The 21,640-nt window shown below is 38.6% G+C and overlaps 1 protein-coding gene across 1 annotated transcript in view; it reads left to right on the forward strand.

The window, feature by feature from the left end:
- The window catches only part of TYR (tyrosinase), a 65,691-nt gene extending 44,256 nt beyond the window's left edge, over positions 1–21,435 (forward strand). Inside the window, exons 4-5 of the mRNA XM_004590015.4 lie at positions 15,386–15,567; positions 21,003–21,435. Of these exons, the coding sequence (XP_004590072.2) occupies positions 15,386–15,567; positions 21,003–21,229 (409 nt within the window). The 3' untranslated portion in view covers positions 21,230–21,435. The remainder of the gene's footprint in view (positions 1–15,385; positions 15,568–21,002) is intronic.
- The last annotated feature ends 205 nt before the right edge of the window (positions 21,436–21,640 follow it).

Below are 21,640 nucleotides of genomic sequence, written 5' to 3' on the forward strand. Positions count from 1 at the left end.
TGTGGGAATCCCAAGGGGTGACTTAGCATACTACATCACAGTACCAGCCATTCATTTTCTTTACATGAGAGAAGGTTCTGCAATTGGATCACATTTTACATGTATTTCTTATCAAACGCCTGTAAATAGCCCATATTCCTATAGCCCTGACCACACAGCTCTTTCCATAAACTTTTTTAATAATAAATTCTTTCATTTTTTGATGGCGTTTACATAATTGAGAGGGATGCATGCCCATGTGGGCCACAGGTTAGGGTAGGGAGGGTCAAAGGACAGGGGAAAGTGGATGAGACAACTCTTTCCAGTATCTTTGTTTCTTCCCGTATCTGTGGAAAGTGGGTAGAGAAGGGGAGAGGGCTGCTCTCAGCAGCACAACCCAAGAAGGGGGCAGCTACCTGATGTCATCCCAGGGTCCCCAATGTTCTGAGGATACTGCTTAAGTAAACTGTATGTGCAGCAGCTGAGTCTAACCCACTCCACATTCCATTTAATTCCTTCCTGTACATACCATGGGCATTGCAGCCAAGCTCAACCCACCCAGCTCTACTACCCAGCCTACACTCATGCTGGCAGATGTCACTGCCTGTCTAGCCAGGTCTGCTGCAGGCCATGGTTCTCATGCTCACCAGTGGGAGCTGCAGCCATCTGAGGAGTAGCCACAGTCTCCCCACTGGACCTATTCCCAGCTCTGGATCCCACACCTATAGAACCAATGGATCTACAGTCTAGCCTGACAGGAATTGCCCCCAGTCCCAACATCTTCCAGCTGATGCTGCAGCAAAGGCCAACCAGCCTGCACTTACTCTGCTCATACACTAACCAGTGGATAACATTGCTTAGCCCAGTCTGGCTCTCTAGCTAACCAGCCTCTCCTACAACTACCCTGGCTCTTGTGAACACCAGGAGGTGCTAGAGCCTAGCCCAGTGTGGCACACCCCAGAACCAGTCCACACCCACACCAAAGGATACTGCAGCCATGTCCATCCCAGTTCATTGCCTGCATTCTATCTCCTATTCTCACTAGTGGGAAGCACAGCCCGGCATGACTGTCCCCTTAGCTCCCTGACCAAGCTTACTCCTAGCCACAGATCTTGCTCATGCCAGTGATTGTTCATGCCAATCCAGCCAGGCATAACCATCACCCAGCTTGGCTTTTGCCATCAATGCTGTAGCCTTGCATGGTCTGCCCCAGTTCCAACTCTCACTGATGGGTGCTCTAGCCTAGCTTTGCCTAACTGGCTCTCATCCCTGGCTTTCATGCAAACCAGTAGGGGTGATAGCCTTGCCTAGCTCATCATGGCCTGCATCCCATCCTGGCTTCCACACATGCCCGTGTGCTGTGGTTTGGCCTGGTCCTGCCTGGTTTACCCCCTACAAAGACAACCCACATACCTGCCAACAAGAGAAGCAGCCCTGACTGGACTGATCAACATCCAGCCCTATCTTATGTGCTCACCAATGGAAGCAATGACGCACCAGGAGAGTTATCCAAGTTCCCCCACCAGACCCATTCCCAGAAGCAGATCTCATGCTTGCCAGCAGGTGTCACATTCTTACTCAGCACAGTCTGCCCCTAGTATCTGCCTTTTGTGTCGTAGTGGATGTTGTAGATTGGCCCGCCCCACATCCAATTCTTGAGTGTGCCTGCAGGTACTACAGCTTGGAAAGGCTGACCTGTTTCCTGCCCCAGTCCCCATGAATATTGTTAAGTTCCATGATCATGTCTAGCTGAGCCTTTCATCACCCCAGCCCTCAAACAAACCAGCTGGCATGGCAGTCTTACAGGGGTGAACCCATGATTCCCCACAAAATCTGCTCCCAAACCCAGTTTTTATAAGCTAGTTAGTGTCATGGCCCAGTATATCATGGTCCAACCCCTGCCCCAACACTCACTGGCAGGTACTGTGACATAGCCATGCTTGGTAAGCTACCCAGTCATGGCTTTTGTGCATTCCTGCAGGTGGTAGTTGATACCAACAATCCCAGTCCAGGTCTCCTTTGTGAGCAAGTGTATTGGTTTGACCCTAAAAAGTCCTCCAGTTTCCCTCCTCTAAACCACCCAGTATCAGCCCCTCATTCACCTGCAGGTGCAGTAGCCAGGATGATGAAAGTCACCAGAAGTCACTTCTCACCTATCACGTTCTCCCTCAGCATTCCTTCCTCCCACACATCTCCAGACCCACTTCCCTAAATTACTCACAGCCCCCTGTGCCCATGAGTTTACAGATCCTCAAGCTCGGTCACCCTCTCCTCTTTTCTCAGGCCATTTAAAGGAAGGCGGTTTGGAAGTGCCGCAACTGGGTAGGAAGCAGTGCCCATATAGGAAGTTGGCATCGGAGTTGGTGAATTTACCCAGGATACCCCCATCATCAGGCCCTAGCCCAGTTTTCTTTATAATTACAATTATTTTCTTCCTTCCCGGTTTTATTTCTTGTATTCTTCCCTGCATGTCAACATCATTCCCCAACAAAGTTAAAACAGTTCACACGTCCTTTCTCTCCTCAATTTGACTGCTGATTTAGGCTTTCACTTTGCTTGGTGCTGTGCTTTAGCTTCTTGATGAGGCAAACATGACATTTTAGATTATAGTATTTTCTTACTGTAAAATCAGGAGTGACACTCTTGCAATCTTTTTCTTTTTCACCTCTCAAGTAGGACCAGAATTTATCCCTGGCAAGTATTAATTTTCACCTCCCCTCTCAGTTACAGAGAGATGACAGTAATACTGCCATGGGTGAGAGTCAAGATGGAAATAATCGAGCAAAAATCCAAAGAATGCTGAATGGAGAATTCATTTTGGGTTTACAGTAAATTATAATTGAGATATAAGGGTGTGATCATAAACTGATACAGAATTAATAATCAGAGGAATTACTAAATATGCATTGTATAAAGGCAAAAGATCATCAGCAATAATCAGTACTTGGAAACAAAGAAACGGTCATATCAACTATGAGAAGGCCTAGATTAGAACATGTGCGTAACGACAGATGTACAAAACTGAATTCTAGAGACAGAAAATGCCTGGCTTAGAGCATTCTTCCGACTCCTCTACACAGATTTCTTTTCTTACTGAAATAAAACTCTATCAAGTTGTTTGAAACAGTTAGCAACTATATTAGTATTTTGCCTAGCTCTTTGTAGTCTATTTACTCAAGAAGTTTGTGTTTTTGAACTTCTATAGCAAACAGAGGGATGTCAAATGGGCAGAATACCCAAAAACCGCAAATTCAGCCAGCCATTGGACCCTGAACAAAAGATCTCACTCCAAATTGGTTCTGTCTAGAAAATAGTAGGAAATAACACAAAATATGAAAACAAGTATCTAATACAGTGAGTACATTTTTTTCTCCACATGAAAACTTAGAAGAAACAGAATCCAAGAACAAATTGTCAAGTTCTGTGAAACTGAGTTAGTCAAAGTCAGAAGAGGGTCCATCATATATCCTGAATGCCCTTACCACATCATACTTCAAACCAGGATGACACACTAGGCTCCCCCTATTCATGATACTTGCAGCAAGCCCAGAAACTTTCCACAGGCCCTTGCCTGGTACTAGCTTGAAAACATTGTTACTATGTCTAAGCCATACCTTCAGGTTAGGACACTTGGTGTGGGTGGGAATATTTTAAAAGATCATATTTTCCCTTAATTAGACTCTTTGATTCTTCTGAATATTACTACTAGTCATTTTTAAAAATAGATCTTAAAAACTTAGATCACTTATAGAAATTTCAAATGACCACTGTCATTACATGCCTTCAGGTTATAAACCCAATCCAGCACTAACTCCTTCGGTCTTCTTCTATCTATGGTTTTCAAGAATTTCCTTTCCCAGACCACTCCTTAGTGTGTGAAATAGGGATCGCTTCCTGGGTGTTATCTCACTTCAAAGAGTAAAGATTCAAAGCAAACAGAATGATGGGTTTCTTCTTTACCTATAGCAGGTGATTTTTAAAAAAGATTTATTTTTATTGGAAAGTCAAATATACAGAGAAGAGGAGAGACAGAGAGGAAGATCTTCCACCCAATGATTCATTCTCCAAGTGGCCCCAACAGCCGGAGCTGCTCTGATCCGAAGCCAGGAGTCTCTTCTGGGTCTGTCATGCTGGTACAGGGTCCCAAGGCTTTGGACTATCCTCGACTTCTTTCCCAGGCCACAAGCAGGGAGCTGAATGGGAAGCAGGGCTGCCAGGATTAAAACTGGTGCCCATACGGGATCCTAGTGCATCCAAGGTGAGGACTTTAGCCGCTAGGCAACTACACCAAGCCCAAAGTGGTGATTTTTTATTTTTAATTCCAGACTGAGTGATATTCACTAGCCTTTAAAAGGAATAATTTCATTTGTAATTTTTTCAGTTGGAATAGAGACTATGAGGAAAGTGGTTTAGAAATAATGGTAGAGGAAGCATATAAGGTGAAGGTTATAGGAAAAAAGCATGAGTCAAGATCTAGCCACTATTTTAGAGCAAAATCTACAGAAAATTATCACTTTTCAGTCCCTTGATCTATTTATCCTTGGGCTTCTTAAGAATTCCTTATTGTAATTAAGATATCAGGTTGTCAACTCTAATTGAATCTGTTTCTAAAGAATGCTTCATATTATCTTCATTAGGCTGTAATATAACACATTTTTCTCATCTAAATTTCCAATGATATTGACATTACTACAGTTATTTTCACATTTTAGTTCTATATGTTTCTATTGTACATCAAACTCCTCAGCATGCATGAATATTTGCTTTTCATTGGAAAGAAACATTAGAACTCAGAGAATTTCCATCCTGCAGACAGTGCTACTGGTGTTCTAGAAACTTATGACCTGATTTGTCTTTTTATGTTCTCTACAAACATCTGTGCCTTTTCCTACTTTTCTATAGGCCTTACGTATTTATCCACATTATATGCATTAGGTCCCTTCCCTGTAATGTCATCCCCTACTCCTAAAAACATCCATATTATGCAATGCTTCCATCTAGGTCTTTATATGCACTGTATTTTTCCCACATCATATCCAATATTAAATAGCTATATTAACTTGTATAACATGTAATAATTCCATATACCTTATACTGAAATCCATATTATTTTACCATTTTTTCTCATCTGCCACTTTCTTCTCTATTCTAATACATGTAATTCAAAATATTCTATTTATTTTTCTTACTTTATATTATAAAACAGAAGCGGAAACTAGGCCATATACAGCCCATGTATAGTTATGGATGATTTAGCAAATGTTCTATTAAAAATCCAAGATGATGAATGAGAATCTTAGTGGCTTTTATTAACAGAAACTCACACAGCCCTCAGGGAAGCAAAACATATCCTAGCTCAAATTAGGTAAAACTGATTGGTTGAATTGTAGTTTCTTGTGCTGTATCTGTGAATTCAAGGAACTTTAGGTCATGATGCATGTCACTAAGCAAAGAAATAATTTCCTAATTTCTCTGGGTTTTCATAAAACTATTCAATCCTTTGTGCATAGCAGCAGGTGAACCTGTCACGCCTAGAGGAAAGAAGTCATGCTATTAATGTCACATGGATGGTTGACAGTGAGGTTGTATTGGGACTAGTGGTTAAAATGCCCACATCGTATATCAAAGCACTTGGGCTCAACTGCACAACTATCCCTGACCTCAATGCCTGCTGAGACCTGGGAGGTGGTCATGAGTGATCAAGTGACTGAGCTCCTACCCCCCCTGGGAGACAGGCACTGAGTGCCCACGGGGGAGATGATGCTACTGTGGGCACATGCGAAGTGAGCCAGGAGATGAAGATTTGCTTTTCACTATTTTCCTGCTTGACATTTTTTTACTTTAATTTTTAAAAACAGCTATGGATGCTTGTGGTCTATGAGTGTGGTCCTTGAAATAGTTCCTAGTATACTATTCTCATCTCTGTGAGATTCTAGAAATAAGATAGAATTGTCAGATACTCACAACAAGAATTTCAATATGTGAATGCATAGCTATGTTAATGCCAGCTTAAACCTTTACAGCTATCATTGCCATGAGTGCAGATTGCTTTCTCGCACTTAAATAACCTTTTCACATGGGATATAGGCTATTGGACATTGACTGAAAAAATAAAATGACGAAAAGAATTAAAGATACAAACATCTATAAACGGGAGTGAGTCGTTTTCCCTCTTTAATGTGGGAACCCTGTCTTTTTATTGCTCACTATATCATTTATACTGTGTGTAATTGGCCAGTGACACCGATGCTAAAGAAACTATTTGCTGAATACATGTTTTAAACAACACATTTGTCTCCTTCTCAGGAGACAGACTTTGAAATCTCTCTAGAGAGTTATTCACAGATATTCATCGACTATCAACTGCACAGGAGGCACACTTCCAGGTCTGTGAGTATTGCAACAAATAGCTCTCTGTATCCTAACGGTAATCCAAAATTCCATATTTTCCACCCAGACGTTCTGTCCAATGTTCCTTCCCTTTTCCTGATTAAGTTAGAAAAATTAGGTTCAGATCATGTGTGCATGTATGTTTGCATCCTCGCCTTGAATGTGCCAGGATCCAATATGGGCGCCTGTTCTAATCCCGGCAGCTCCATTTCCCATCCAGTTCCTTTGCTTGTGGCCTGGGAAAGCAGTCGAGGACAACCCAAAAACCTTGGGACCCTGCATCCGTGTGGGAGACCTGGAGGGAACTCCTGGCTCCTGGCTTTGGATCAGTGCAACACTGGCCATTGTGGTCACTTGGGACGTGAATCATCGGACGGAAGATGTTCCTCTCTGTCTCTCCTCCTCTCTTGTATATCTGACTTTGTAATAAAAATAAATAAATCTTTTAAAAACAGATTTATTATTGAATTTTATTCAAAAAGTAGAGCTACTGAGAGGACAGACACAGAGATTTTTCCATCCTTTGGTTCACTCTTCAAATGGCTGCAGTGGCTGGAACTGAGCAGAACCAAAATCAGGTTCAGGAATTTCCTCTGAGTCTCCCACATGAATGCAGGGGCCCAAGGACTTGAGTCATTCTCCCAGGGCATAAGTAGGGAGCTGAATTAGAAATAGAGAAGCCAGGACTTGAACAGATCCCCCGATGGGATGCCAGAACTGCAAGTGGAAGCACAGATCACTACCTTGTGGTACCACTCCTCCCTCCACTGTGCACAAATTCTTGGAGATGATCAATAAATATTTTAAGAATCACTGATTACCACTGATTCACATCAGTTACTCTGGTGCCTAGCATATGGTAAGAATGGCACCTCGTGCTGGAAATATGAAACTAAATGAGGAGTTGATCATGTCTTTCAAAGAAGTGAAATCTGTGCACTGTATATAATGAAGAAAACAACACTGATGTTTTCAGTGAATTCACTGTCTAGTAAGAGCATGGCACAAAATCAAATAATTGCAATACAGCATCATATATGTAAAAATCAAAGGCAATAAGCACTCGAATTTTACAACTTTGAAGGTGCAAAGGATGAAGTAGAAATAAAAAACCTAAAGAAAACTAAAAAGAAAACCTCAAAAATAATATAATACTAATAACCATAATGGTAAATGTATGCTACACATTATTCTAAATGATTTTACACCCAATAATTCAGTTCAGGTGACTAATAATCCCTTCAGGGAAATACGAATGACTTCTTAGCTACTATGATAGTATCACAGGTTGGATGGCTTTAAACAACAGAAGTTGATTGTCTAACAACGCTGGAGGCTAGAAGTCTGAGATCATGATATCCACATGGTTGGACTTCCTAAGGACCTTTGATCTATAGTTAACAATGATCTTCCTGTATCTTCACATGGTCTTCCATAGCCATCCCTACTGAAGCCCAAAACTCATCTTCTAAGAACATCAGTGTCATTGGACTAGGGCTGACATTTATGATCTTGTTTTATGTACTTCTTTTTTATTATTATTATCATTTTATGATATAGTTCCATAGGCTCCTGGTATTTCCCTTATCCCAGCCCCAATTTCCCTCCCCCACCTAGTTCCTCTATATCATTACTAAATTATAGTTGTTTTTTGTACTTCTTAAGATCATGTCTTTAAAATGCAGTAATTTTGGAACTACGAGTAAGCATTTCTACATGAATGTTGGAAGAAGGATACAATTCAACTTCTAACATACTATAATCTGTTTTGCAGTAAAGGAATCTGCTACACAAATAAATTAAGAAACTTCAGAGCAATTAAATATCACAGAGTTTGAACTTGAATACTTTGTTCCAGAGTCCAGGAGGATAATGTCTACAATTTATTCATTCTTTGTTTATATATTTGTTTTAAAAATAAGAATAAAAATCATTGCCTTTTGAAATTATTAAGACATATCCATCCTGTTTGTGGTATAACAGAATTCCTGGAGCATTTAAATATCAAACTTCTGCTATGTAACTTATATGTAAATGTTCTTTAGGGACAATAAGATGCTGGACTCTATGTTTGGTATACGCTTGCAATGGGGAAATCTCAACTGAACTTGAGCTGTGGTTATGCAACAAGGTGGAGGAATCCACCATGGTGGGAGGGTTTGGGGAGGGGTGGGGAGAACCCAAGTATCTATGTAACTGTGTCACATAATACAATGTAATTACTGAAGTTAAATAATAAATAATTAAAAAAAATTAAAAAAATAAAACCAGTTTCTTATATTAAGTTCTAGCACTGATTTTGCTGTGTGTGACAAGAGTGGCCATAAGGAACCAAGGCTGTTAGACACTTCCCTAAGAATAATGCACCTCTAACCTCATGCATATTCTACTCTTCTTTGAATTTGGTTATTGTCCACATTTCACACATGTTTATGGCATCTTTCATGACAACCTTTCATTTGTTCTGTTTAAATGTCCATACATCATATTTCTTCCTGGGCTAATTTTTTAAATTAATTAATTTGAAAGTGAGAGTTACAGAGCAAATGGGAGAGAGGAAGAGAGAGAAGGTGAGAAAAATCTCTCATCCACTGGGTAACCCCCAAACAATCCTAACATCAGGAGCTGAGCTGGTACAAAGCCCAGAGATTCATCCAGGACTCCTTGGTGGATACCGAGGCCCAAGGACTTCAGCCATCCTCGGCTGCTTGCCCAGGGCTGCAGCAGGAAGCTGAATTTGAAGTGAAACAACTAAGATCCAAGCTAGCACCCTCATGGGCTGCTGGCACTACAGGTTGCAGCTTTAATTGCTATGCCACAGCACCAGTCCAGGACTTATTTCTTTAACTCCGATAATTTGCACATGTATCAACTGCTTGTCCATCTTAATTCATTCTTGTTGTTATTGCAGAGCATATAAAACTGAGTAAATACAAAAAGCATGAGGTTTTTGTTTGTTTTTTACAGTTTGGGAGAGTGTGAAGTCCTAGATTATGAGAGCTTTATAGTGCTTTATCCCATGGTGAAAGATAAAACGGCAAAGGAGCCCAAGAAGGCAGGATTTCAAGAGGGGCCAGGCTTACTTTAGTAAAATGCCAACTTCCGTAGTAACTCCCTCCCTCCCTCCTACTGTAGCCTCCTTAACCCACTTGTGACGGCAGAGCCCTCCTTGACCTAACTGCTTGTCCTTAGGCCCTGCCTCCCAACACTAGTGCCTTTGGGGTAGTTGCCAACACATGATTTTGGGGGCACATGTTCAAAACATCATTATCCCGCAACATTTTCCCAATGATGTGTCTATAGAATAATTCAGCATAGCACATTGAGTTATTAGCAGCAGCCACCACAGATATAGTGGTGACTTTCTATATTCCTTAAAAATTTCTAACACGGATTCTACTGACGTGCTGAAGTTGGTTAGTTTACCCCCTTCAGCTTCATCTGAAACTATTTTCTCGTTGCTCTACATAACCAGAAGAATTTGTTTTGCACTTTACATCAAAGGCCCCTTGCAAATTCTATTCTATCTTTCAGAAACAGTCTTGTATCACTTCTCCAAATATTCCTTCCACAACTCTTGATTTAAATGCACCATCAAAGATTCTTCCTGAGACTTCAAACTAGATGAGGCCTCCCCTTCCAATTCTGTTACTGTGGTGCTGTCAAAATTACTGATGAGAATTTGCCTCTCTGTACTGTAAGGATCGGAGACAGGGAATGCCAACAATGCCTGGCACAGGTATTTATTATAGTTGCTCAAAATATATTCACCCATTTAGGTAAAAATGAATGAAAATGTGCTTTTTCATATGCATACATAATATTTTTGTCAAGTTAGTAGTCGAGGATATAATTTAAAAAGTTCCTAAAAACACAAATGAATTAGGATTTGTTTATTGTTTTAAAAAATATTTTAGAATAGGTTTTTACTTGTGGGATTGTGGGACTTTTGTGTAGAGAGAATAGTGTTTACACATATCCTATACCTATTTGTCACAACCAGTAACTATTGGTAACATTACTATTAACATAAATTCACACTTTATTCAGATTATTTAGTGGACACCCAGTACACTTTTCTATTCCATCAATTCATTCAGGATGATATATTTAATCTTATTTCCTTAGTCACTTCCAGGCTGTCACAGTTTTTCAGAATTACTTTTTTCCTGTGACTTTGGCAGTGTGAAGGAGTACTATTAAGATTTTGAAATGTCCCTCAGTTGGGATCTGAGATTTTCTTCATGATTACACTGGGACTGTATGTTGTTGGAGAAAGATCATCTCGGGAAAGGATCAAGCCTTTCACATCAAATCATTAGTGCCTATCACCAACTTAGCATTCTTGATGTGAAACTTGGTCACTTGTCAGACAGGCTGGTTGTTGGGTTTCCCAGGTGACTAATAACTCCACCATTATCTTCGCTGCAATGTTTGGATATCAGTAGGGATTTTTTATACCACTACTCATTGGTAGAATATCTGCCAGATTATTTGGAATTATTCTGTATAGTAGATAGACCTGTGTATTTCCTTAAATTTATTTACTTCTCTAAATAAATTTATATTATATATGTAATAAATATATAGATAGATTTATATAAATGGGACTCAACTATATTTACCTTATATTTTGGGTTATATATCAATACTACTTTATTTTGTGGTTCAAACTGTTTAAGCATTGGCAAATGATTACACTTGGCTCCTAAGACCTTGACCTACCTCTAACCTTGTGATGCCACTGCTGTCATACTTTTACTTCTGATACTGCAAGAGCTTCAGCGCTCATCTGTTTAGGACAGTATTCAAAAAGCTGAAAAAACAGATTGATAAAGTTGTATTATCGAGGCAAACCATTTTGTTTTATTATTTAAATTTTTGAAAGATTTAGTTTTTTTAATTGGAAAGGCAGATTTACAGAGAGAAGGCGAGACAAAGAGGAAGATTTTCTTCCACTGGTTCACTCCCCAAATGGCTGCAATTGCCAGAGCTGATCTGATCCAAAGCCAGGAGCCAAGAGTTTCTTCCAGGATCCTACATGGGTCCCAAGGCTTTAGACCATTCTCAACTGCTTTCCCAGGCCAGAAAGAGGAAGCTGGATGAAAAATGGAGCTGCCTAGACACAAACAGGTGCCCATATGGGATGCTGGTGCTTATAATGGAATGATTAGCTCCTTGAGCCATTGTGCCGGGCCCTGAGGCAAACAATTTTGACTGTGTTTGTGTGTATGTGCATGCGTGTGTATGTGTGTGAGCAGTTTTCAAACCGTTAATGGAAATATGGCTATGGAAAGACTCTACATGGATTTTATTTTTTTTAACATCTGAAAAACCTTTTTAATTCTACATCTCTATGGTTTTCTTCTTTGACATACATTTGTATTTACTGCCCAGTCTTAGAATCCATTATTTCTTCATGAGACCCTAGTTCTTCTGATCAGAAAATCTTTAGTATGCAACATCCACTCATTGTTCTGGTATTTCATTATGTATACATCACATCTTTGAAATTATCCTGCATCAGTTGTTTTATTATTCCTTTTCCCTTTGCATTTCATGTTGGGAAGGATCTGCTGAACTCCAAACTTGCCGATTCCTTTCTAAACTGTATCATGTCAATTGGGAAGACCATTAAAGTCATTTTTTTTTAACCAATGTAGTGTTTCTGACTTCTTCTGTTTTAGAGTTTACATTTGTTTACACTATCCATCTGTTCTTGCATGTTGTTTACTTTTTCCATTAGAGCTCAACATATTAATTATAAGTTTTTAGAACTCCATGTCTGATGATCATTCTAACATCCTAACCGTGTGTGAGTTGGATTATGATTCCTTTGTTCTTTCTCCTTGCCTTTTGGCGTGCCTTGTAATTCTTACTGCAAATCAAACATGTTTCATCAAGACACAGGGACCAAGGTAAACATGCCTTTCACGTTGGGATTTATACTGATGTCTCAAGGATTTAGGCTGCATCTAAGGTTTACTGTAGCCTCACATGCCAGAAGCCTCCTATTTCCTAGTGTTTATTTTTGTGTCCAATCTTGATTTAATTCTTTCCTATACACTCATCATTAGAGACAGTTGTGTCAGTAACTTTTGGGTGTAATCCACTATTGTTACCCTGGAACTCTGTTGGCATGATGGTAAAATCTGAAGTTTTGTAAAATACTCTGAATCAGCCTTCTTGTGACCAATATCTTGGTGCTATAAGCTTCACAGGTGTTCACCTGATGTGGGATTTCCTTCCTCCTCCGGTACTGTCTCATGGTCCCTTCCCTGAATGCAGCATTTCTAATAGAGTAGTGTCAAGCATGTCCCCCTCTCCCTTTCCCTTTAGGTGATACAGCAAGCTTGAAAAGGGGCTGCCTCACAAAATTCCTTTCACCAGCTGGGATAAATCTCTGTTAAAGTCATTTCCTCTGGGGTTATAGAGAAGCATCTATGCTAATTCCAACATGATTCCTTTCTTCCTCTCGCTCATAGAGCCAAGTGAGATTTTTTTCTGTGTATGCATAAACTCAAACATATGTGGCAATTCCCCTAACACTGTAGCCTGCAGGAGTTTCTCATGATCACCCCTAGTGCAGTCTGTGTCCAACTAGTCATTAACATGTATAAACAGGTCCTGTCATTATATGGATCCAGCTGCTTCTGTGCCTTTTAAGCAAATCCCAGCTGTGTCACTCTAGATATACTTATCTCCCCAGCTGGGATGTTGTTGACTGTCTGTCCTGTTTTTAGTTCACTACTGGGTCTAAGAAAAGTTGCTGATTTACAATTTGTCTTACATTTTTAATGGAAACGTGGTAGTGACCAGTGTCTTCACATGTCTGATCTGAAGCTCTAAGTTCTGTATTTATGTGAAACACATCTACCATGTTTCCATCTATAGCCACCTTTAATTTTTCTCAATTCCTCTGCTGTGAATTTCATTGTAGTTCAGATTTCTAGAAAACTGTCTAGGTGCAGTTTAAATAAATCTTTAACAGGCTAATTTTTCCCCTCATGTCAGTTTGCTTATCTAAGTTAAGCATAAGTATTCCAATGTGAGTCATTCTAGACATGGCTTTACAAAGTGAACTGAAGATGAGAGTCAATGATGAAGCATTTAATCAAGATTAATACTTTCATTTTGAAAGGTTGGTAGGCTGAGTGCACACATTAATGGTTTCATCCATTAAATTTTGGTGCTCAGAATTTGATGTTCTTGTCCTATTTGCAAAGAATTTTAATTTCTTAGCAGAAACAAAAGTATTTACAAATTGAACAAAGGTGATTTTTCTCAATTGACAAAAGGTACACATGTGCCTCAAGCCTTTATGTTGTAGCACTTTGTATATTCATCTGCTCTCAAATCATTAAAAGTTTAATAGTCAAAATGAAAAGATATTGGTTACTGGAGAACTTCTCATTCAAAATAAATTTAGCAGCTTAAAATACGAGATATAACAAAATGTTTGGAAATTGCATATTTGTTTTATGAAAGGCAGAAAATGCACAATTCCCATTGGCTGGCTCACACCCCAAATGCTTTCAGTGATCAAGGATGGTCCAGAACAAAGTTAGGACCTAGGAACTCAATCTGGGTCTCCTACACGGGGAGCTGAAACCCAAGCATTGGTGCTATCACCTATAATATCCAAGAATGTATATTAGATAAAAGCAACAATTATAATAAGAACTTGAACCTAGGAACTCCAATATTGGATGTAGCAACCCAAATAACATCTTAACCGGTACACAAACTCTTGCTGCCTCCACCTAAACTTTTTTAGAGAACATTACCAGTTAGACAATTTTTTTCTTGGTTAAAAAAATGTGAAAGTTATATAAGCATGTTTCAAAAATGAGTTAAAACAAATGTACGGTAAATATATGATTTTCTTTTGCTTATTTGTGTTGTCCAGATTATATGTAATAAACAAATCATGGGATTATCATGTAAAGAATAGTACTGAAGTCACAACAAAACGTAAGAAAAAGACAAATTCCTAAAATGATGTCTGTTCTTAATTTTTCCCCTCAATCTCATGCAGTCTGACAATATTTGCACAAAGCCATTCTCTTTGATAAACTTTTAACTGTCCACTCTAAGCTCTACAATTTATTACTCCATTCTTGCTGTACATTTTGAACATTTAGTTTTTAAGCTCTTGTCCCAAAACTCGCATGCCATACAAATCAATGTTGCCTTATTTGAACAAGAAAAGAATCGTTAAGAGAATACATCATAATCCACAAAATCCTGGAGGAGGAAGTTCAGAAATAAGTGGGAAAAGGGAAAAGACAGGTACCACATTTGAAAACCTACTGGATCCACATTTTAGGTGTTTGGCAATCCTCATTACCCACTACTAGAGTAGTTTCCATGGTCTTTGCTCCTTGGTATCACTATTTCCTGTCTGAAAGGCATGGATGAATATTTAGTAGTACATGAATGATGTCATCGTCTTGCTTTCTGGAAAACTAAGGAGCAAGGTAGCAGCCTCTATTCTACCATTTGAGGTGAGCTTTTGTGTCTCATGAGGCACATTATGAATATATTTCATTAAATGCCACACAAGCTGAAATAACTGGATTCTATCCCATCCTCCCATCCCGCTGCCCACTACCATGACCAAAAAAAACGATCCAATAAAAAATTTGTTTCCAATTCAGCTTTATATGATCTTTCTTTAGACTTTCTTGGGAAATCTATTGGAAGTGATGACTTCACTATCAATAATTATGCATAGCATTTTGAAGATTCTAGACCTTTTGTGTATGCTTCATTCATCTCCTAAGAAAGTATGTTTTTTTTTAATTGTTCTCAATATTCCTTTCAAATGAATGAGTTTCTTCAGAGCTTGACAGTGCAAACTGGAATTTTGTAAAATATTTTGAGTATGAGGAACATATTTAATATATGTCCAGGTTTTTCAGTTTTAATAAAAGCCTTGTTATTTTAAGAATTTAAAAACATTTCTTCCATCAGGAATTCTTTTCTGAGTGTTAATATCACTTTTTTTCTGCAGTATTTTTGAACAGTGGCTCCGGAGGCACCAACCACTTCAAGAAGTTTATCCAGCAGCCAACGCACCAATTGGGCATAACCGGGAATCCTATATGGTTCCTTTTATACCTCTCTATAGAAATGGTGATTTCTTTACCTCCTCTAGAGATCTGGGCTATGAATACAGCTATTTACAAGATTCAGGTAAAGTTCAATTTCTGTCAGATGAATTGCTGAATATAATGTGACCAACTTCTTTTGAGATAGTATAAAACCTTATGTTTCATCAAAGTTAACCTCTAATTTTTAAGTCAGAAAAGTGCATTAGAATCCTTATTTTATCACCAGATTACTACTTGTAACAAATTGGCAGGATTTTTAAATTTCTATCCATTCAATATAAGACATTGTGTACATGCCAATCACAGGAACAGCACTAGAAACAAAGTTCTTATCACCTGACTGCTATGTGACCTTAGGAAATTTTCATCATTTCCTTGACTTTGTGAGAGTGATACATGAAAAACACCTAAAGCAAGACAGCATAAAGTAATCATAAAGAACATTTGGGAATTATTTCGTGATATATTTGTGAAAATTTTTAGCCTAATTAATGATGACAATCACTATACCTATTACAATGTTAAGCACCCTAACTATGATTATGATAATCTGTAAAAGACTAGAATTAGTATTTAATCTGGCCTTTAATGTGGGATTATATACAAATGCAGAACAGATAGAAATCCCCCCAAAAATGCCTGCTACATGCAGTTTCAATAAATGCTTTGTTATGCAACCATATATTAAATAGTCTTGCCATGAAAAAAAATATGAAGGCTGCAGATTCAAAGTGAATTTAAATCATTTCCCCAGAATCAAACACTAATGTAGAAGGGGGCAGATTTGAATTCCAGGAGAACGTCCTCATCTCATTACACAATGCTTTCACTCCAACACACAAGTATTAGCTACCCAATACAGCACAACAGAGGGCTAGAGGACTCAGTAAGCATTGATATTTCATTAGAGCCATTATCTATATAATTTATAACCTAAATAAAAACCTATGGAAAGCAAAATCAACAAAATTTACTAGCTTTCTACCACTTGTAATCAACTCCAGTAATATATTAATGAGTGGCACATGGTTCCAGAGCTCAAGAAGCTCCAAATACAACATGGAATTGAGGCAATTATATAAAAATGTACAAAATACCAGGCTGTTTATGTGCAATGAAAAAAATCTTAAAATCTTGTAGGAGTGCAAAGGAGAAAACAATGACTTCTGAATAGTCCAATCTGAAAGGATAAGGCGAGGCATAGAAGAATGTGTGGGCAAGTGGCAGACAGAAAAGGACAGAATTTTCTAAATGAAAAGAATACCAAGAACAACAGGTAGAAGTAGAATGTGCATGGTGTATTCAGGGAAGCCTGGATTCTCCTATCTGAATCGCACAGACAATGGAACATTACATTGAGAGAGAAATTCTATGATTTCAGAATAGCCTTTTTATGTGCCAGGAACATTTTTACAAATACTATCTGTATTTTTATTTTTTGTAATTTTTTAAAAGAATTATTTTTATTGGAAAGTCAGATATACAGAGAAGAAGAGAGACAGGGAGGAAGATCTTTTGTCCCACAATGGCCAGAGCTGAGCGGATCTGAAGCCAGCAGCCTGGAGCTTCTTTCCAGTCTCCCTCGTGGGTGCAGGGTCCCAGGGCTGTGGGCCATCCTCAACTGCTCTCCCAGGTCACAAGCAGAGAGCTGGATGGGAAGGACGGCCAATAGGATTAGAACCAGTGCCCATATGGGATGCCAGAATGTGAAAGCAGTACCTTAGCCGCTAGCCACCAGATCTGCTTTTTATATTATTTCCTTAAATCTTCATGACTACTGTATTTATTTTTCCTTTCATAGACAAGAAGACATAAATGTAACATAAATTACCACAGCCTGAATATCTACTCTGTGGAATAGCAGAACTAATATTTACAGCAAACAGGGGAACCTGTATTTTACCAGTCAACTCTTAGGGGAACCATCAGTTATGCACATATAGGTTTGAGTAAGCTTTTTACATTATGCAAAGGTACTAAAATAGTTGCATAGAAGATAACTTTTTTTTCCCTAATCTAGAGACTCTGAGAATGAGCATTTTGAGAAGACAGAGCAGTAGTGAAACAGGAGCATTTTATGAATAAGAGGGGCATTCTCAAGTTGTCTATAAAAGCCATAGCACACAAAGAAAGGAGCACATTGCTAACTATCTTTAAAAGACCCATCATGTAGGATTTTGCAGTTTAGTTCCTGTTTCTATTTCCAGAATTTGCCAGATCCTCATGGCCCATGCTTTTGAACTTGCTGTTGTCAATATCAAAATAATGATCTTATTTCTTCATTTGTCAAATTGTCAGATATGAAATAATTTTGTAGTCAAATTAATCCCAACTTTATAATTTTTATACAAATGACTGTCCCCTTTCCATCTATGCTCCAAGTTGCACAACATCATTTTTATCTTGCAAATCTGTCCCATATATTAAATGGTACCTGGAATGAGTTAAAAGAAATAAATCAGTTTGAGTATAAATGAAACTTCCTTGAAAAATGGCACGCTCTCAATACCCAGGTTAAGTTTAAATATATTTTTAAAAACAGTATCAAGGATTCTATCATGCCGGGTCAATATATATTTACTTTATGTATTATTCTTTTATATATGTTTATTGAATAATTATGTTAAACAAAGCAATGTCCTAGATACCACAGATACTGTTGGTAAACATTAGTCTGTAACTTCACAGAAACAATAGTGAAAAAGATAGTAAGTACTTATCTAATGACTTATTTAGAAATGTGCCAATCTCTCTAACAACCCATGAAGTTCTATTTCTGAAGCTAGCAATATGACAGAAGAGAGGCCAATGGAAACGCAGTAACAAGATCCCAAGGGAGGGGTCTGCCTTGTGTCTCAGCAGCCAAAACTGCCAGAAATGGCTCCTGGCTTCAGCCTGGTCCAACCCTGGTGGCTGAGGTCATCTAGGATTGCAAGCCAGTGGTCAGGAACTTTCGCTCCTTTCTCTTCTCATCTCATTAACTCGCTGGAATCCCATATGGGCGCCGGTTCTAATCCCGGAAGCTCCACTTCCCATCCAGCTCCCTGCTTGTGGCCTGGGAAAGCAGTCGAGGATGGCCCAAGGCCTTGGGTCCTTGCACCCGCATGGGAGACCTGGAGAAGTTCCTGGCTCCTGGCTCCGGATTGGCACAGCACTGGCCTTTGCGCTCACTTGGGGAGTGAATCATCAGACAGGATCTTCCTCTATGTCTCTCCTCCTCTCTGTATATCCAACTTTGTAATAAAAATAAATAAATCTTTAAAAAAATTGACAGAAAAAAATGAGACTAAGAAACAGTAAGAAGATGAAGTGTCATAATTCAAGACTAAAAAGCTGAGAAAGAAGTTGAATTTTAATTTCAAGCCATTAGGAAATAAGAATGTTTTAAAACAGGTAATCCCTTAGTGACAGTAAATACTGAGATCACTTGGAATGGCTGGAGTTGAATAAAAATTTGAATAAATGGAAATAGCCTTTTAAAATCGTGAAAGCATTTAAGGCAGATCTCTCCTAATAAAGAATCCAACCTCTATGTATCCTGCATATCTTTGGATGTTTAAAATGTATTATGTATTGAGGCTGGCATGTGGCACAGTAAGTTAAGGTGTGGCCTGTGATGCCAGCACCTCACTTCAGAGTGCCATGGGAGTCCTGGTTGTTCCACTTCTGATCCAGCTTCCTTTTGCTTCACCTGGGAAACAACTAATGGACAACATAAGGGAGTGGCCTTATTATTTTGGCCCCTGACACCCATATTTTAGTACAAGATGGAGCTCTTGGCCTGCAACCTGCATGCCTCTTTCTCTGGCATGCACACTTATGAATGTTTTGCCTTTCAAATAAGTAAATCGATTTTTAAAAAAATAAATGTAGTGAGCTTAATACTGTGTGTTAAGAAAGCAACAGTAATCTATGCTAGAGACTGTCCAATTTTTAAGATGATTTTAACTGTTAAAAACACTGTATTTCATGTTTAATACTTTCTACATTTTCATTTTTATTTTTGCTCTGCTGGATTTCATTCTTCAAGATTTAATATGTAAAGATATAGATGTTTTCATTATATAAATAACATTAACTTTTTGCAAGCCTTACTTTCTAAACAGTGCCAGTATTATCTAAATTATGCTTAATGAATTCTAAGGGTTTTAGATGTGTCTTAGCCACAACTGACAAGAAGACAGGTCCCAGAGACAGGGGAACAAAAAGCAAGAATTAAGACTTAGGCACTGCATTCTCCAGTTAATCCAAAAAACTTTTATCTTTAATATTAGATTTCAATATAAAAGTATTTTTGACAAGTTCTCCTCGTTGCAAAAAGAATATATCTAATCTTTCTGAAGGTTATCATATTTATGGGGAATAGTGAGTTTCTCATTTTAAATTTTATTTCATGCTGCTAGCTATTATTCCCAAGATGCTTAATTAATATTTCTTTTTTCCTTTGATTTTTGGATTCCATTTTTGTTAATATTGTTTATCTGTAATTCCAGAATCTTCTATGAAGATACTTAATTTTTCAAAACTTTAGGACATCTTCAAGTGTAAATTATGGAAACTCCCTGTGCACAAGACTACATTAAAAGGAAGTTATTGGTTTATATAACCTAGAGAAGATAGGCAAATTTAAATAATGGAAAAGGTGGAAAAGTTGTTGAGACTAACACAGCAAGATGCAAAGCACTGAGTGCCTGAAGACTAGGTCTCTTTCCTTGCATTTTCTAGCTTTCTTCTCCTCCGGCATTTTTCTGATCTTCCCCTATTTTGCACAGATTAAGAAGTACGGCTGGCTCAGCTTCTTAGCCACATTTCAACTCCAGCACAATGCACATTTAGTGAATAACATCTTTAGTTGTAGTAAGTCTTCTTGTCTTATAATTCCCATTTCTTCTACCTTCTGGGAAAATATAATCACATTTGGGGTCAAATTCATATCTAACGTTTTCATTATTTTAAAAATGTAAGTGTTATTCACATTTAAACCAAGCAGTGTTTCATCTCTTTGCTTACTTTCTTACATGATTTAGCTAAAATCTGTTTCTTTAAGATTTAAAACTGTGACCTATAAGAATTCAGAGATTGCCCAAATGCCATGGAGTCCTGGGGAGCATTCTGAGATTACTAAACATTTCCAAGTATTATATAGTCAGTGAATGTGCAACAACCCTAAGACCCTGACTGAAGCATTAATAATACAGCAGTATCCTGTAGGTAATTAGATTTGCTATAAAATCAGCAACTTGAACGGTAAACAACAGCTAACCTTTAATTGAATCCACAATTCCCACCAGGCACTAATAAATAGATGTTGTCTATAAGCCTTAAGAATTTTGTCTTTTTAAATCACTTATATTTTTCTACACTGATGCAGAGGTGAGTTTTGGGCCGTAACAGGCAGTGACACACTGGTATCCGAACCCAAGTGTTTGATTGCAAAGTCCCACGCAAAGATGAAGATGGTGGGGTTAGTTGTATTGGTAACAACAGTAAAAGCATTGGGCTGTGTTTCTGTTTCAGACACAGATTTTTTTCAAGGCTATATTCAGCCCTTGTTGGAACAAGCCGGTCGCATCTGGCCCTGGCTCATTGGAGCAGCTGTGGTAGGAGCGGTCCTTACTGCGGTGCTGGCAACATTCGTTGGTCTGCTGTGCCGTCGCAAGAGGAAGCAGCCTTCTGAAGAAACACAGCCACTCCTTACGGAAAAGGAGGATTACCACAGTTTGTTGTATCAGAGCCGCCTGTAGAAGCCGTAGAAAGCAGAGCAGAACCAAAAGGCCTTACCTCACTCTAACTAAAAGTAATGTCCGGGTTCCCAGAGGATTCCCAACAGACACCGCTGGTATCAATCAGAATTGTAAGCTAACACAAAGTGAACCCGCTCCACCACTACCCACAATACTGGTCAAACACACCTGCTCGCCCTGCTGTTTCCAAATGGTCCTTTATACCGTTTTCCCCAAGCTCATACCTCCAAGGAAAGGGAGGTCTGAATAAAAGTGCTCTTATGAAATATTGGAATAATTTTCATTTTTACCTCTTGATTGTTTCAGGATATGCTTCTCTTTCATTGTTTCTTTCATTTGAAATAAAACACTAACACACTGACATGCATAACAAAGCTAGGGTCCCAGAAACCGCCATAGGTCTGGCACTGA

Source organism: Ochotona princeps, chromosome 4, assembly GCF_030435755.1.
Source record: "Ochotona princeps isolate mOchPri1 chromosome 4, mOchPri1.hap1, whole genome shotgun sequence".
In the NCBI taxonomy this organism is placed as follows: domain Eukaryota; kingdom Metazoa; phylum Chordata; class Mammalia; order Lagomorpha; family Ochotonidae; genus Ochotona; species Ochotona princeps.